Genomic DNA, 14146 nt, shown 5'->3' on the forward strand with positions numbered 1-14146 from the left:
AAATTGATTTAAAAACATGTAGTCATTAACTTGAAACAATATATAATACAAAATAACTAATATAATACTTATTCATCAACACCTTTTCACAGCTATTTTAATCTAATCAACACCAAGGAATTAATAAACATCTCAATTATCACTGGCAGCAAACTTAATGCATACATGTGTGTATTGAACTTTTTTCATTATACAAAAGTTTAGCAATTAGAATTTTTATTAATCATTTTTTGCTTATAAATTTCATTTTTATTTATTAAAAAAAAATAATATCTTATGATTATCCTAATCAAGTAAATTATTCATTAATTATTTTTAATGACTAAACACATTAAAAAGTATACATTACATCTAACTAAAAAATCAGAATAATTAACTAATATCATCATTGATCAATTATTATTATATGTTAAAAAAAAAGTTTGTCTAATTCAATTTATATCAATTGATAATAAAGTTACAAATTTATTAAACATCTAAATACTTCAATAAAATATTTTTTTCTCTAATTTATATTAATATTTGATAATCAACTTACCGATTTATTGTTGCTGATGATGCTAACAAAATTGAAACTTGAATTAAACATCAGAATACTTCATTAAGTATTTTTCTCTAATTTATTACAATTTATAATAAACCTCACCATTTATCTAAAATCTAAACACTTCAATAAAATAATTTTTTTTCTAATTTATATCAATTCATAATAAACTTACCCATTTATTTAACATCTAAATACTTTAATAATAATGTAATTATAAAAATAACAATGGGGAGGAACTGTCTTCTAATTTGCAAATATGCAGACAGTTCTCCCCCAAAATAGGGAGAGAACAGTCAGGGAGGAAACGTCAGGGGAGGAACTGGTAAGGGAGAGAATAGTCTGACTACCCATGTATTTAATGAGAGGACATTTAATTTGGATTTTACCATTTGACTTGGCAACACCTTTACCAGACTTCAATTTTTGAAGTTGGCCTTTGCTACTCCATGGCTTTGAGGGGGGTAGGGGGGCAGGCTTACAGTTGACTTATAAATGCATGATGACAAAAATCATCTTAACTATATGCCACTCAGACTAATCAGGGCCGGCAAAATCTGATTTTGACTTACTTGTCCGTTTTTAAGTGAAGCATTTTTTAACTTGTCCGTATGATATTTACATAGTTAATTCTTGAACATTTTCACTTGTCCGTACATGATGTGGGACAACCTGGGCAATACGGACAATTGATTTTGCCGGCCCTACTGCCAGGCATGTTTCCAGGATATTCAGTGTTTAAGCAAAGCCTGTCAATATGAAAACTTTAGAAGTGATTTGAAATATCTTGTGGTTCTGCAGATTTATAATGCAAATGCTCACAAAATTTATATCTCACGTTATTGTATTCAATTTCAAACTGTTGTATTCAGTTACTACTATAAGACACTATAATTATCACAGACTTTAATTGATCAAGTAGCGATAATATGTATTGTAATGTCCATACTGAATGATTTGGATAGGTCTACATCTTCGATCAAATCATTGTGCTTTTCCCCATTTAATTTCTATTTTAATCTTAAGTGTATATTTTAAGGGTATTCATAAAATATTATCATTTACATTTTCAGAAATGCAATAATGACAAGAATCTAAGAATAATGAACATTGTGGGCGGGGCAAGATGTCAAGCAATGTACATAGTGGATGTTACTGTTGTGGGGTAGCACCTTCTGCAAGAATGGATATAGATGCAGCCTTGGATGAACTTGGAATGTTGAGCAGTGTGACTGAAAGCCGCAAACAATACATGCAGGTAAATACGTGACATGATGAAAAAAAAATAATTTCACACTGTCTCGAATTGGTTAAGGTCAGACTGTTCTGCCAATTTAGGATTTTTGTTTGTTTTAGACATAGAATTAAATACATGTACGTATATGTAGGAAAATGAGTCCTGTCAAAATATAAGTATGCAGGGCTCGACATTAACCGTTGTCCGACTGCCCGGGACAACTAAAACTTTGGTCCGGGCAAGTTATTTTGAAAAGCACTTGTCCGACAGGGCAAGTGAAATTAAAAAGCATCATTAACAAAATGCATGTACAAAATAAATAGAAAAAACATCTTTTCATTTATAAACATCTGTAAAACAAAAATACAACATGAACAATTATCAATAATGTAGATACACTACTGTATAGAAAACGGAAGCCAAAATATGAGCATGCGCTGCTGTAGGGTAATTCCCCGTTCTAATAATAGACTATATTTAATTTTGTACAAGGTAATTCCCGGGTCATGCTGTCATTTTAATTTTGATGCGTGCATGTAAAGATATCATTGAAAATATGTAAATAATCGTATTGATCTTTCGATTCGTATTGAAAAATGATTTATTGTTTTATCTAATATAACGACATTATAAATGTAGTCGTCGTTATCAGCCTGGATGATGATTGATGAACTGATGTTTTAGATTAACTACTGAATACAAAAATATTTGTGTCTAACTAACAATCAATTTCATAAACAATATGTCTAGTTTATTGCCTGATGTTAAAATGACCTTATACAAGAAGTAATATTGTATGAGCTTGTTTGTCTTTTCTGATTGATGCATTTTTACCATTTTTAGGTCAGGACAAGTAAGTCTTAGGTCAGGGCAAGTAGTTTTAAAAACTACTTGACCAACAGGACAACCTGATTCAAAAGTTAATGTCTAGGCCTGGTATGAAATTATTATAAATTGGAAATTTGCACTGAACACCATTTAGAACTTTTGAAAAATTGGCACACATTTATTTTAGTACGGAATGAGTCTTATTTGTAGGACCTGTCTAATGAAGGTAAAAAAGAACACTGGCATTTGTTGGATATATTTATCAGTGTTTCTTTCCCTTGTTTTGACTGAAAAAATAAATTACTGGGAGCTGTTTTAGAATTCAGGCCATCATCATATAATTAATTTTTGCCTGTAACTACATGTAGGATCGCAACAAAGTCTTGTTTTAACAAAAAATAGTTTTATTACACAATGTAGTACCTCAAATTTATGACGCCTAACTAGATTGAATTTTTTCCCCAAACTTAAAAAAAACAAAAACTGAATTCATCTAAAAAAAATTAAAAAAACAAAACTGAATTCATGTAAATGTATTACATACCTTAGGGCTTATCAAGTACTTTATACAAGAATATGTATTAGAGACTAACATTTAAATAATCCCAAAGAAATGTTTGCTGTATAGGCTTGCTGTATAACACTTTCAAGTCTTAACATAAGTTCTTGTACAATGACAACAAGTATATAATTCTTTTTTGTAGAGAACAGAAAAATCATCATGGCTTTACCTGCCAGTATCTTAATGACTTGACCTTATTTCTTTACCTAGGATTGATGGTGTTATAATGTTTTTAATTATTATATTAGATATGACCATCATAATTTGTCTTGTATTGAAATATTCATATTTACAAAAAAGAAATCTTTTTTACAGGAAAGAATGAGGACTAGAAGTGAGAGTGCATTGTTAACCAAACGATCCATGCATCCTAAAACCCATAGTCTGCCTGTCAGTTCTGCTTCTTCCAGTTACCAAATTGTTCACCTCGATACTGCATATATAACAGGGTTTACAGATTCACCAAACCCTGACAGTTTGAAATCCAATTCTACCAGACAGTTGTCTCAGACATCCACTGATGAAGTATTTTTAGATCAGTCAAAAGACTACAGAGTGCAAAATGATAATATTGATTCTGCTGTAGAGCAAAGGAGGAAAATGAGGTTGAAATTCAAACGTGAAGACATATCAGCACGTAATAGAAGAATATTAGCGCGTAAACGCGCTAAGCAACCGTATGAGGTTCCGTGGAGATTGACTCAGTCTTTTCAAGACAGCATGTTGACACGTTCCGAGGACATTCCAGAAACTAAGTCAAATTCATCGTCTCCGGTCAAACCGTTGAATTCCGAATCTCTAACTAGGTCAAGATCATTGGATAATATTGATTTTTCCTCGTTCTTTATAACAGAGAACCGTGATAGACAGGAAATTGACACTGTAGCATCTGGTATTAAAAATTTGAATTTTTCGGACTCTTAACAAATGTGGTACAATTCCCTAGGTTGTCCCCTGTAATGTGCTCTTCCTTTTATTTATTATTCAGTATATCTTGTTAGTATGTTATATTAACATTTATTTGTATTGTGGTCAGGCCTTTTTCTACCTGAATCTTAAGGATGTAACTAGATAGTTATACGCAAATTCAATTGTGTAGAAGCCGGAACTAAGCAGCCGCATTGATTGACACACTCATCATATGTGTAAAAAGTTTTCCAAGATGTGTTTTTAGCTCACCTGTCACAAAGTGACAGGGTGAGCTTTTGTGATCGCTTTTCGTCCGTCGTCCGTCCGTCGTCCGTCCGTCGTCCGTCCGTAAACTTTTACTTTAAATGACATCTCCTCATAAACCACTAAGCCAATTTCATCCAAACTTCACAAACTTTGGTGGTCACCTTTAAAAATTGTTCAAAGAATTTAATTCCATGCAGAACTCTGGTTGCCATGGCAACCAAAAGAAAAAACTTTAAATATCTTCTTTTAAAAAACCATAAGAGCTAGAGCTTAGATATTTGGCATGAAACATCTTCTAGTGAGTGTCTACCAAGTTTGTTCAAATAAAAGCCCTGGGGTCAAAATTGGCCCCGCCCCGGGGGGTCATTGATTTTCCCTATATGCATATAGTAAAAACTTAAAAAAATCTTCTTTTAAAGAACCCAAAGAGCTAGAGCTAAGATATTTAGCATGAAACATGTTCTAATAGGTGTCTACCAAGTTTGTTCAAATAAAAGCCCTGGGGTCAAAATTGGCCCGCCCCGGGGGTCATTGATTTTCCCTATATGCATATAGTAAAAACTTAAAAAATCTTCTTTTAAAAGAACTCAAAGAGCTATGGCTAAGATATTGAGCATCAAACATGTTTTAATAGGTGTCTACCAAGTTTGTTCAAATAAAAGCCCTGGGGTCAAAATTGGCCCCGCCCCAGGGGGTCATTGATTTTCCCTATATGCATATAGTAAAATCTTAAAAAATCTTCTTTTAAAGAACCAAAAGAGTTAGAGCTAAGATATTTAGCATGAAACATGTTCTAATAAGTGTCTACCAAGTTTGTTCAAATAAAAGCCCTGGGGTCAAAATTGGCCCCGCCCCGGGGGTCATTGGTTTTCCCTATATGCATATAGTAAAAACTTAAAAAATCTTCTTTTAAAAAACTCAAAGAGCTATGGCTAAGATATTTAGCATCAAACATGTTTTAGTGAGTGTCTACAAAGTTTGTTCAAATAAAAGACCTGGGGTCAAAATTGGCCCCGCCCCGGGGGTCATTGATTTTCTTTATATGTGTATAGCAAAAACTTACAATCTTCTTTGAAAAAACCCAAATAGCTAGAGTTTAGATATTAAGCATGAAACATCTTCTAGTAAGTGTCTACAAAGTTTGTTCAAATAAAAGCCCTGGGGTCAAAACTGGCCCGGCCCCAGGGGTGTCATTGCTTTAACTATATGTGTATAGTAAAAACTTAAAAAAAATCTTCTTTTAAAAAGCCCAATGAGCTAGAGCTTAGATGTTTAGCATGAAACATCTTCTTATGGGTGTCTACCAAGTTTGTGCAAATAAAAGCCCTTGGGTTAAATTGGCTCTGCAACGTTGGGGGGGGGGGGGTTGGGGGGGCCTATATACAGGTGAGCGACCTCAGGGCCATCATGGCCCTCTTGTTTGTTGATAACATCTTTTTTTCCAATATTGCCAATTATTTTGATTGAAAATCAAGGTTGACATCATTTCCTGTAAACAAAGTATACCTGATGAAGACTTTTGAGTGGAAACGTATATTTTTTTCAAATAAAATACTTACATTTTTAAATTGAAACTAGAGTTGATTTCTATATTTAAACTTACAAATTTTCTAAATAAATCTTTCACACATTAGGTAGAAAAAGGTCTGACAGTATTTTTGCATTACTTTAGTATGTACATGTAATAGTTACAAATTAATGAAGTATTTTACATGAAAATTAATATTTGGAGAATTTAAAAACATAAACATAATATAATGTTTCAATATGCTGAAATATTCAAGTTATGGTGAGCAATTGTTTTAATTATTTGTCTGTGAAACTCCAGATTCTGTAGCGGCTTAGTTTTATAATAACCGCGTGTATGCCTGCACACATGAATTGAAAGTATTACATACACAAATATGACCAGAAAATGAATTTGATATTGCATGATCTGAAACAAATTTCATTATTTTGAAGTGGTTGAATACATCGTTGAAATTGTAAGGAAATAAAGTTCACAAAATCAAAAGGTCATTGTGAGACTACCTTCATCGCAGACATGTTTTCATGTCTCGTGGATTTTGTCAGACTAATTGTTGATTTACATTACCTGCATCTGATGCAATCTTTTGTAGTACAAAGTTTAACCTCAGCAATTTACACATAAATAGGTCAAGATAATTTTATTATAACCTAATAAAGATATGCTGACAGTCAGCAAATGTGTGTTTTCCCAATCTAATCTACAAAACAAACTTTTTTGTTTAGTTACAACTTGGTAAATGTATTGATAATAAGCGTAACATGTTAATAAGTGCACCATGAAGCTATAACAGTATAACTTTGTTTGTACCTGGTTGTTAAGACTGGGAAAACCCACATATTGTTGGGTTCTGGATAGGGTACAACTGTTAATTTGTTTTTGTGAAATCTAGATAAAATCTATTGCCCTATAGGGTAAATCTGATAAACAAATATTATATTTTGTGACTGTTATTTGTTTTGTGATATTTATGATCTGGACATTTTTTAAATGTGTTTTTTTTCTTTGTTGATAATGCACCTAGAATTGAGAGATAAAATTATACATTTTACAGTTATAGTTGACCATTATCTCCATTGTAGTTGTGTATTTTAGAGTTTTTTTCAATATATACCCAAGGTATACCTTAAATAGCTTAACTATTCAAAGAATAATAGACTATCCTACTCAACTTGTGCATACGTGTAATAACTTGGGTATGGTTTATTCAACTTTTGCATATGTGTAACACTTGGTTATGGTTTTATCAGCAACTTCATTTCTCACAAAATATTCAAACAGGTCCTTAGAATGCAACTGTAGCTGGATTTACACAAGCTGTGTTGGTGTTGACAGAATTAAGGCCTTTTGTGAACTTTCTAGTTAATGTTTTGTTATTTGCCCCAACTGATGAATGTCACTGTCCAAGACTTATAACTCTAGTGTGCATTTTGACTAAATAATAGTAAGTACTTTGTTATCATTGAAAACTTTGTCTTAAGTTTTGCATGCAAGACAAGGCTCCTTAACTTCTGAAGCCGTTCATTTAAAACTTCACATGCACTTTCTGGATCATAGTTGTAATTAGCTTTCCAAGACCCATAACTCTTGTAGAATGGATTTTGAATAATTGCCCTTTAAGAACTCAATAATCAAGACTTGATTTTCCAATTTCTTGTTTTTATGACCTGTATGAAGCACTGAAAAGAGGTCTTTCTCCACCATTAAAGCTGGAAAGTCACCATGCCATGACCTGTTCTGTGTTGGTGCCACATAACCCCCTACACTCCACCCCCACCCGCAAAAAAAATAGGTTTGAGAATAGTTGAATAGTTGAGCATACAAGATGTATGACGAGCAGCTCCTGTTACGTAAATCTTACAATGTAGCGTAAATGAAATGTGAAACATCCATTTATACATATATGTGTTTAGCTAGATTATCTAAGATATATATTCCAATTTTTAGATTTAAAAGTTAGTGTATACCAATGATTGTGAAGATGTGAAGATTTAGTGTTGTTGAATATTCCATTGTTTACATTCTGTCAGGTAAATTGCATGATTATCCAGATTTTTCGTCAGTTTTTTTGTAATTGGCAGATGATTTATAAATGAACATTTGAGTCTCCCATTCTGGACATTCTATGGCTCTTCTCTATGCATTAATTTCAATGAAGGTATTATTTTAAAGGAACTCCACTCCGGTTTAAAAGCCTAAATATAGATACATAAAATTTGATACTTTTGCATAAATTGATGTGGGCACATAAAGATATCCAAAATATAATGAAGAAACATACTCAGATTTAGAAATTTAAGTCATATTTTGTGCTATTATTTTTTGATTTCTGTTAAAGCATTTAAATGCTTTTCATTTTTGGGTTATTTTTTTCCAAAAAAAAAAATCTGGAAAAAAAAACAAACAGAGAAAAGAAATGAGCAGAAGTTATTGGTTCTGGTCTTCATGAAATGGTACATAAAAAACACAGCAAAATTCAGTCCCCACAATGACAAAAAAAAACAAACAACCACAGTGGAGTCCCTTTAAGACCATTTATCTAGGACATAAGTTCCTTGATTCAGATGTAGCCTCTTCAGCCATGCAGTTGAAGATGTAGTCTTCCAAAAGAATTTGGCCCCTTACCTCACAATTCTTCTCCTGCACATTTTTATATGCCCGAAAGGGCATATTATATTACACCCCCTGGTGTCCGTCTATTTGTATGTCCGTCCGTTAGCAATTTGGTTTCCGGAGCATAACTTAAGTTCCATTTGGCCCACAATGTTTCAACTAAATAAGATGATTGTCCAAATTGGGTAGAAGACCCCTATTGATTTTGGGGTCAAAAGGTCAAAGGTAAAGGTCACTATTACCTTAAAACTGTAAACAGTTTCCAGAGCATAACTTAAGTTCCATTTGACCCACAATGTTCAAACATTATAGAATGATTGTCAATATTGGGTAGAAGACCCCTATTGATTTTGGGGTCAAAGGTCAAGGTCACAATTACCTTAAAACTGAAAACAGTTTCCAGAGCATAACTTAAGTTCCATTTGACCCACAATGTTCAAACTTCATAGGATGATTGTCCATATTGGGTAGAAGACCTCTATAGATTTTGGGGTCAAAAGGTCAAAGGTCAAGGTCACAATTACCTTAAAACCAAAATCAGTTTTGGGAGCATAACATAAGTTCCATTTAGCCCACTATATTCAAACTTCATAGGATGATTGTCCATATTGGGAAGAAGACCTCTATTGATTTTGGGGTCACAAGGTCAAAGTCACTTTTACCTTAATACTGAAAACAGTTTCTAGAGCATAACTTAAGTTCCATTTGGCCCACAATATTCAAACTTCATAGTATGAGTGTGTATATCGGATAGAAGACCCCTATTGATTTTTGGGTCGCAAGGTTAAAGGTCAAGGTCACTATTACCTTAAAATTGAAAACAGTTTCCGGAGCATAACTAAAGTTCCATTTGGTCCAAAGTATTCAAACTTCTTAGGATGATTGTCCATATTAGGTAGAAGACCCCTATTGATTTTGGGGTCACAAGGTCAAAGGTTAAGGTCATTATTAATAACTTAAGTATTAATCAACCTACAGCTGTAAAATATATAGGATGAACAACTTATTCCCATGTCTTACAAATGCTTCATCCTTACTAAAAAAAAAAACAACACTTTTGGGCATATAATGCTCCGCCTAGCGGTGCTCTTGTTAGTTCTGCTAGGGTCTTTGAACTCCTTTTTTTTTTTAATAGTTTCTTCTAGGATTCATCAAATATCTGATGCTAAAATGGTAGACAGAACAGATTCTACTTTGAATAGAAGTTATTCTTACTGTTAATGCAAGTGTACCATATGACTGAAAACAGTGCTTTTTCACAATAAAAATCTTAAAAATCAAAACCTTTAGAAACACTGTCCTAATGAAATAAGTTCTTTCATTTTAATTCAAATTAAATTCTTTCATTTCAAATAGTGTTCTTTCTTTAAAATAGGTTCTTTCTTAGCAAATGATGTTCTTTTCTTTTCAAATTGGGTTCTTCTGCTTCTTATTGCATTCTTTTATTTCAAATTGTTATCATAGATACACTGAGTATAAATGATTGTAACTTAACAAACATTTTTCATTATTTTCTATTAAAAGGAGCTCCACTTAGGGTCAAAAGCATAAGAACATAAAATTTGAAATTCTTGCATATATCAAGTGAAGCATTTAAAATAGAAAAAAAATCTGCAAAGAATAATAAAAAAAATGTTCAGTATTAAATTGAAAATCAATTTTTGCATGATTATAAGCCTGAATTCAGTGAAAAATGTTGCAATGCTTTTCATTTTGGGTCATTTTGCACAATAAAAATAAGTATTCTTGAAAAACGAGGTGAGGAAATGATCTGAAAATTTGCATACAAGATACTGGTTCAGGACTACATCAAATGGTACACAAATCTCAAAAGAATATTTTCTAAGTGCTGCAATGTCCAAAAAAAACCCTCAGTGGAGTCCCTTGAATATTGATTGATACAAGGGTAAATAATGTAAAAAAAATTGCGATGTTTTACTTACAAATTTTAATTTCATACCTTTTATACATAAACGTTAGCCACCTTTTTTTCTAGTCACTAAATTTGTAATTTTCTTCAAATACATTTATTGAATTTTGTTATTTTTTTTAGATATTTCTCTTAAACTAGAATATCAATGAGTAATGTTAAACAAAGAGAAAGCACAGACTTAGCATTTATTGTGAATCTTTGAAAAAGATTTTGTAATACAAAATTAAAGATTTCAATAAAATTAAAGACATGAGCACTGATACAATTTTATCATACATTTTTAGAACATTATCAACTTCTCATAAAGTAATAGATTTTCAATGTATAAAATAAAAATAAATCACTGCTGCTACATTGGACTGTAAAGTAATTTGGTAATATGTGAGATACAGGTGTGTAAACTATGCTTGGTAGCCTATAACAGTTATTGTAAAACATAAAGAAAATGAAACCGGTTGTTTAATATTTATTTTAAGTCTTTTATATTGCAATTGTGAATAACCGTCTACATTTTCATGTACATATCTCTGTTACACAGATACTATTTATTTGCTGGAATATTACAACTATTTATTATCTTATTAAACTTCAGTGAGCTTTATACAATATATGGGTTGTCAATTGCTATGTGGTTAAAGTCATTGACTTCAAATTACATGCTCCTCCTCACTGTGGGTTTAAATCCTGCCATGGGTTTTTGATGCTTTCATGTTAAGATGCTATCCAACTAGCTAGCAGAATGTTGATGGCTCTACTCAGGTGGCACCCTAGGATCTGAAATTATGCACAGAGGGGCACCTGATGTCCTCCTCCACCAATAGATATTTTTCACATAAAAATTATTACCTCCCCTGGCCGCCATTTGTGGGGTCATTTCCAATATATCATATGCTTAAGACATGTAAGATAAGATAAAAAAAATCTCACAAAATTATATCATCTTTATGGTGCCATCTGATCAGGGTCTGAAGTTTTTGCTATTCTGTCACCTCATATTTTAAATTTATTATAAAAATGAAATGATAAATATTATGGCTTTTTATTTAAGGATGGACAAGTCCTTTTAAGATATAAAGTGTGGTAAAGGTTAAAGTAGCATTAATGAATTGCCACTAGTGTAGTATGACCATTCCTTATGGATGCTTGACAGTGAAATCCTTAATTATATACAATTCTGATTTTACAGTGGAACAACACCTGTGAACAAATTTATGAAAATAAAGGCAGATTGGGGTCCAAACTATTTCACCAGAGGGATCAGAAAATTTTCACAAGGGTAAATGCACATATTCCAAAGGTGGTTAGGCATTTAACAAATTTTTCAGAGGGGGCCATGAGTCGAAGTTTTTGCTGATTTTCACTAATATTTGCTCGATTTCTGCTAAACAATGATATCCATATCTCAGAGGGGTTCCACACATTTGTCAAATCCTGTGGTGGAGGTGAAAGGGGGGGGGGGTGAGGAGTTCATGCTTAAACTTGAAGTCTTTCATTATAAGTAAAACTGATTTGGCTGTATTAAGTTTGAGTAATAAAACAATGCTCTTTTTTTTTTGGTTAACAATAGTATCATGTGTTTCTGACTGTTTATATTTTTATTTCTATATTCATTCTTTTTTATCATTTGTCTGATATTCAGTTTAAGTTTAACTATTTTAAGCAAAGTGGTTTTCTGCTCCTCTTGCCATGGTAGGCACAGCACTTGGTCAGGGTATTGTGTGTTATTTACAACTTCATATCGTGTCAACCATTGGAGGTATTCACTTTAAAACTTTGCACATGTCTTCAGGTCAAACATGTAGTTGTAAGTTACTGTCCAAGACCAGTAACTTGATATATATGAGCATGTTTTTTATTTAGTGGTTGCTCCCTAGTAGAATTAAAAGTTCCAAGCATCAAAGTTATAATATGTCTCAAATCTAACGATTTTCATTGGTCAGAGAACATTCTGTGGCAGTGTCTGACCAGTGTGTTAACCAAGATCTGAGCTTAGAAATGTTCTGTGGAACCTCATACACAGGTTCAAGGATTTGTGTGGAAGTTCTTTTGTTAAGGTTGTGGGTGCAGGTTCTTTTCTACAAGATTTGAAGGTATTCTCTTTAAGCTTAATCATAAAGGCTAGAATCACGACCTGTAACTCTAGCATGCCAAATTGTTCCCCTTTGTGAATTTAAAAGAAAATTCTAGCGTTAGTCTTTGACTATCAAGCATGGAGAATAGCATCAGTAAAGCTGGAATGTCATCATCAGTGTTGGTGCAATGTAGAATCTGACAAAAAAAAAGAAAGAAAAAATTGTTAAGAATTCTCACCTGTGACAGCTCTTGTTAATAATTGTATTTAGACTTACTAAAGCATATAACATAGAGAGTTTTTGAATATAAGACATAGCTAGTTATTCATTCTTTCATGAAGAATGTTGACATATCATAATTATGTGAAAATATAAATATTAACTGATTGTTTGGATTATATTTTTGTGATTCTAGTACAGATAAACAATAATTGTTCTATGTCTTAGATATCTATGGAACAATTCTTTTTGTCTTTAATAAGTGTATCCCTAGTGTACGCGTCAGAGTGAACTGTTTATACACAGTGAACATAGACCTTAAAGGCAAATGCTTACAGAATTTGATTTTTTTCTTCATTAGGTAGCTGTCAGAAGTAAACACAAATAACTGTTGTAATGCTAGAATGAATCTTGGCTTAATTTACTTTTAATTTTAGAATTTACTTTTCATTTGAGTATGTGCTATATAGAAATACTTATCAAGTGTAAGTTTATGAATTTTAAAGATATGAGCCGCGTCATGACAAAGCCAACATAATGGGTTTGCAACCAGCATGGATCCAGACCAGCCTGCGCATCTGCGCAGTCTGATCAGGATCCATGCTGTCCGCTTACAAACTCTATTACAAATAGGGAAACTGATAGGGAACAGTATGGATCCTGATCAGACTGCGTGGACGCACAGGCTGGTCTGGATCCATGCTGGTCGCAAACCCATTATGTTGGTTTTGTCATGACACGGCTCATATAGTAATTGTTGAATCTTGGATTAGCTGTGTAGATAGAATGCTGAATGTAGTGATCCCTATATTTAACCACAAACATTGACATATGCTCTTTTGTTAATGTGAAGATCTATACATTGGATATCAGGTTTTCAGGTTTTGAGTTCTGGGTGTGTAAAATATTTCTTTGACATTTCGGTTTACAACAATATGAAAAAATGCTATCTGTAAACCCCTATTGTTTGTAAAGATTCATGTAAAGAAGTTGGGAGTAACTTGTGGAGATATTAAGTATATAGAATCAAGAAACACTGACCTGTTTGTATTTTTAAATGTATGACAGGTTATATGGCTCTGTAAAAACTTCTTCTTCTTCTTCTTCCAGGAAGCTACTATAATACTGTGTGTATGTAACAACAATTTTCATTGGACAACTGTGATGTTTATATAATCTATATTCAAGGGTACTATTATTTATTTTATTCCGTAATTTTCATTTTATTTTCTGCAAGTAAAGGAAATTGTGTTTGAAACTCTAAAGTTATCTACAATTTTACCACTATATTTGAAAGTGTGATCTTGTGAAGGTTGAAAATGGAATTCCTGATAAATGGTTGAACATTTTTTTTAATGTTTATTTATTACCTATACTCTTGTATACCTCAGTTTTTTTACACATTCACATTTATACGTTTATATAAGATTCCAT

The 14146-nt window shown here is 32.4% G+C and overlaps 1 protein-coding gene across 1 annotated transcript; it reads left to right on the forward strand.

Annotated features, from left to right (window-relative positions):
- Positions 1-1588: 1588 nt before the first annotated feature.
- LOC132724364 (uncharacterized) lies at positions 1589-8380 on the forward strand. Its single transcript, XM_060709204.1, has 2 exons — positions 1589-1802; positions 3487-8380. The coding sequence occupies exons 1-2, from the start codon at positions 1671-1673 to the stop codon at positions 4093-4095; spliced, it is 741 nt and encodes a 246-aa protein (XP_060565187.1). The 5' UTR covers positions 1589-1670; the 3' UTR covers positions 4096-8380.
- Positions 8381-14146: the final 5766 nt, after the last annotated feature.

Source organism: Ruditapes philippinarum, unplaced genomic scaffold (genome assembly GCF_026571515.1).
Source record: "Ruditapes philippinarum isolate M1 unplaced genomic scaffold, ASM2657151v2 ctg224_1_1_1_1, whole genome shotgun sequence".
In the NCBI taxonomy this organism is placed as follows: Eukaryota; Metazoa; Mollusca; class Bivalvia; order Venerida; family Veneridae; genus Ruditapes; species Ruditapes philippinarum.